The 4,711-nt window shown below is 31.8% G+C and overlaps 1 protein-coding gene across 4 annotated transcripts; it reads right to left on the bottom strand.

Annotated features, from left to right (window-relative positions):
• Positions 1-1,181: 1,181 nt before the first annotated feature.
• On the bottom strand, positions 1,182-4,711 carry LOC108745940 (SET and MYND domain-containing protein 4-like). Of its 4 annotated transcripts, XM_018482368.1 has the most exons (7): positions 4,642-4,711; positions 4,128-4,332; positions 3,420-4,071; positions 2,511-2,797; positions 2,148-2,431; positions 1,531-2,011; positions 1,182-1,214 (listed from the first exon to the last, which is right to left on the bottom strand). In XM_018482368.1, the coding sequence occupies exons 2-7, from the start codon at positions 4,312-4,314 to the stop codon at positions 1,207-1,209; spliced, it is 1,899 nt and encodes a 632-aa protein (XP_018337870.1). In that variant the 5' UTR covers positions 4,315-4,332; positions 4,642-4,711; the 3' UTR covers positions 1,182-1,206. The 4 variants fall into 4 exon arrangements, with proteins under 4 accessions (XP_018337870.1, XP_018337868.1, XP_018337867.1 ...); XM_018482366.1 differs by lacking the exon at positions 1,182-1,214 and having other exon boundaries at positions 1,335-2,011; positions 4,128-4,348; XM_018482365.1 differs by lacking the exon at positions 1,182-1,214 and having other exon boundaries at positions 1,335-2,011.

The following is a 4,711-nucleotide window of genomic DNA, read 5'->3' as shown; positions in this document are numbered from 1 at the left end:
CAGTATATATATATATATATACACAATATATATTTTTTCGCAGCAAATTGATATATTTCGTAGCTTGTCTTTTTGCAGAAGTACCAATTATATTTTATAATTTTGATCTCAAGTAGGATTGTCATGGGAATAATTTATATTCCGGAAACTGCAGTTTTTGTTAATCACACACATGCGCTGATAATCTCTTAAGATGTTAAATAAAAATGAATCCCAAGTGCAACAGACTGATGGAAAGAAATGTGCCCTTCTTCTTGTCACATTTTTACATTTTTTTTTATCATTTTACTGATCATTTTTGATCGCATTAATTTGTTTTCCTTATATATAAATAATACACATGATCAAAATTTGAATTGATGATAGTCTTAACTCTAAATATATACTGGCGATAACATTATCCTTTTAGTACGATAAGTTTAATCTTTATAGGTAAGTTTTTAACGTCCTCTAAAACTTTTTTGCAATTTTATTGACAAATCTATATTGAGTACATTTTAATCTTTAAAGCATTATATATTGTCATGTTTCGCACATGTGTGTGTCCCATGCTTGAAAAGCTAAAAAAGTATATCTATGGTGTTGAAATGAATTTTAATTTTTAATCGCTAAGTGTAAAGTACTATTAACGATACTTCATTTTATCGAATCGACGCCGAGCTTGCTGAGATACGCGCATTGTAAATTATTTTTTACTTTGATAAAGTAATGTATAGTGTACACACAGAATAAGAAATTGAAACACTGCCCCTAACTTTTTCCTATCCGACACTGTTAAATACCGATTGTAACATGTCATATTGAATGCCTATTACGATGAAATATATAAGTAATTATTAATGTATTTTCTATTTCAAATCGTGTTATATTGTTTATTTTCCTAGATCGTTTTCTGGCTTTCCTTGATATAATTCCTTCTTGATAACTATGATTTATGATAGGATATTGTAATATTTTACAGGTTAATATAAATAAAGTAAATCTGTTTTATCTAAACATCCAATAAAATAATTTACCAAAGTTTTATACGTTTGTCGAAAAAAATTACTTTGAGTTTTCTTTTGTGCATCTTTCACGCAACATACGATCGTGATGCAAATTGTCTCATTAATAATAAGTTAACGTTTAAATATTATAATGTTCTAAAGAAAAGAATATTTCTTTAAACAATATATTGTAATCTTACCATTAATATTTCTTGACAGTTCATGGATCTGAAATTCAAAAAAACATGTTTTGTATTTATTGTTGTGTCCCGCAATTGTAGCGTGTCGAAAAAACAATAAGCAGAGCAGGAAATAGCTATTTATAAAAAATTGTATCAATAATTGCTGCTGAAAGTAGTTTTATTTACTGTAATAAGAAAAACAAAAGTGTATTAAGTACATAATTACTTAAAGCTGCAGATATTAATCAAAGGAATAGTAGTGAGCAAGGAATCGTCAAAGCGAAAATCAGTAAGCAAGCTAAACATACGAAGACTACGCTGAAGCATAAAGCATTACAATTGTAAGATTTATTTAAATTTACCCAAATAATAGCTCTTTAGATACTGCTCCGCGTGGAGTATTTCTTCACATGGATGTTTATTAACTTCCTTGTATAATATATCTAGGACGGCCTTCACCGCCTCGATATCGTACATATTTGCGAGTAATTTCTCCCTGAGAGGCGTGAGTTTTTCCACAAGTTGCTTATTCTTGGAGATAGATCCAATATGTTTTCGCAGAATCTCATTATACGTCGGCCAGTCATTTTTGCACGCCGGACAATCACAATCGAGAAAATAATCTTGCAGTATCTTTTGCTTCCTCTCGGATCGTGGCATGTGCGCGTAAACACCGCCGTAGCTTGTGAATATTTGATCTCCGGGATGTATAGGTGTTAAGGCACGCGTGATCATGGTCAGTCCCTCGAAATGTCGAAAAGTATTTGGTGCGCAAGAATGATTATATAGACTGTGAGCCACATATAATCCTGAACCCGACACAATTCCTGGTTCTTGTTGTATCTATAGAATAATATATAACTATATTTTGAGAAAGAGGGAGAGAAACTAATTATATATAAGAATTTCCTTAGCAATAAAGAATATGTCCAAGTAGTAATGGTTTAATGAAATCCTAATTACGAAAAAGGGAACTCACTGAAAAACAGTTAGAAGACATTATTACACAAGCACGAAACATTATACTGGCGCAAAATTTGAGCTCGGAAAATTCGCTGATATCCTTCAAATCATCAATCTCATATTTCTTAGGAAAAAATTTTGTCTGCGTAGCTAACAGGATTACTGCAAGGGCCGAGATACAGGCGAACGCGCTGATCCCTATCAGCGGTCTCGTAGTCATATTGGTCGCCAGACTCAGTGCGGACCGAGCGCTAAAACTGTCTAATATCCCAGTATCTGTAAATCCTGCCGTTCTATTGTCTGCAATAGAAAAGATCAAAGAATTGTGTGATTATCAATGCTCCAATATACTAATATTTTGTATATGATAGATGTATACCTGAATTAGACTCTGCAGTTTTCATATCTTCCTGCAGTTCTTTAATTCTAGTTCCATTCTCAGTCACTACAATCAGCAATCGAATGATCTTCGAAATCATTCTTATTTTATCTTTGTCAACATTGAGCAAATTCGTCAACAATTTTAAAATTGGACATTCCGTCTCATGACACGCTTCCCACGCCAGCTTCCTGCAATTCTCAGAGCAATACTGAGCTATCGGACATTCTAAGCACGGTATTAGATTGTAGCTTCTGGCTAGACAATAGTGGCAATGTGTATAATACCTGTAAACAACGAGTTATACAAGTTTTCTACAATTAAGGGAGAGAATGCACAGTTATGAAATCGCAAAACTAAACTACTTATGTTTATATTGTGACTTCTTTTCGTATAAATGAACATTTGAATCATCTTTTTTTATTTTGTTTTTTCTTATATAGTTGACTACATTTTGATCGTTAATATTATATTTAATACTTTTTTTTCTAAAACCATGTGGTTTGAAGAAAATCAATCCTTTCTTGCAACTTTGATTTTTTTTCGTAGCTTTTAGATAGAATTGTAATTTTTTTAAATCATGGTCTCTTATTTATTTTTGAAAAGATTAAAGAAAGAATTATAAGAATCTAGATAGTTATAAGGTTCTCGGTAGTTTTTCACTTATGTTAAGAAGAAAGTAAAAATAAAAGGTGAGAAGAGATTTAGTCATCACATCAAATACTATCTAAACTTTTGAAATTTATAAGTAATTTGTGCTATATATATATAAAACAGACAAAGAAGGTGAAGATAAGACCTTCTTTGTCTGTTTCAAATCAAGAATGCAGATACGAGTATATCGAAAAATACAGATAGAGATAATAAATCAAATAAATCTTAAACAATACAATTTCATTAATATCTCACCGTTCTTCATAGATAACGTGTGCATACGGATCTTCGATACTGACTATATCACCAGATTTAAATTCCCGTGTCGCTATGTAGTGTCTGCCATATCTCTCAGAGAAGGATATTGTGACGCCATCACTAACAGCGGGAACTTCTCGGCTTGGGCCGTTCATTAACTTGGAGAAGTTCTCTTCTTGCAAATATCTCGGTTTCCGTGGAGGGATCTTCGTTGCATAATGCAGATAACTCTCATTAGTTGCCATGCCTTGTTTCTGCGGAATCCCTTGATCGTTTATTATCATTGCCCTGTTCTCTACGTGTTCGATGTCTTCTGTAACAGATCTCTCGATACTGTCATATAAATATGATTCATTCGCAATTCTCTGATCATCAATATCCTTCAAGTCTAGTTGCAGCAATTTTTTTATCTCCGTTATCGCTTTATCCCCTCTGTCCTTCAAGTTTTTCTGTTTCTCTTTTGGATATCCGTGAGACAAAGCCGCGTCAATATCTATCAGGCATTCCTTATACAACTGTTTCCTATATAAAGCAGCGGATCGGTTTGCATGTGCGTATGCCATAAGTTCATCGCTATCAGCATATGCCAAGCTCAGAGTGTAACACTCGATAGCTTCCAAATCGTCACCCATTACAAAGTGTTGATTACCTGAAAATTTGTTCGTTAGAATGTATTACAGCACGTATGGGAAATAAGATATGTACCTTCTTCTCTGTATCTAATAGAATCTTCCTTGTTTTTCGTTACAGCGTGCAGAGGAGGCATCTGGGATCTGACCATATTTTGTAAAATGTGCCCAACAAGAGCTTCGCACTCCTTTTGCAATCCATATCCAACGTGTGACTTATTATTTTGCTTGAGAGTTAATACAAGTTCCTTCGCTATTTCCATTTCCTCGTGTAGATAGTCCTTTAGATATTATTTCCTTAGATATTATTTTACATATATATGTATATTATAGTATAATATATATATATAAATATATTTGAAAAAAATATTAGACACAATCTTCTTCTTTTCTCAATTCTAGATTTACTTCTTAACACTAAATACAATGCATAATACGTACATGTAATATATATAAAGATCTTTTATAATAAAATATTTTATAATAAAATATTAATTAATATATATACTATAATATACAATATAATATATATATAATATGAATATCAAAGAATAAAGAATATATTATTTATATAACATTCAATTTTTTACTTATCACTGAAACTGTATTCTTATGTTTGTTGCATTAAAACTGCTGCAAGATGTATATTTTATGTAAGCA

The sequence above is a fragment of the Trachymyrmex septentrionalis genome, unplaced genomic scaffold (assembly GCF_001594115.1).
Source record: "Trachymyrmex septentrionalis isolate Tsep2-gDNA-1 unplaced genomic scaffold, Tsep1.0 scaffold16, whole genome shotgun sequence".
Taxonomy (NCBI): Eukaryota; Metazoa; Arthropoda; class Insecta; order Hymenoptera; family Formicidae; genus Trachymyrmex; species Trachymyrmex septentrionalis.
This window is presented reverse-complemented; position numbering and strand designations above follow the sequence as displayed.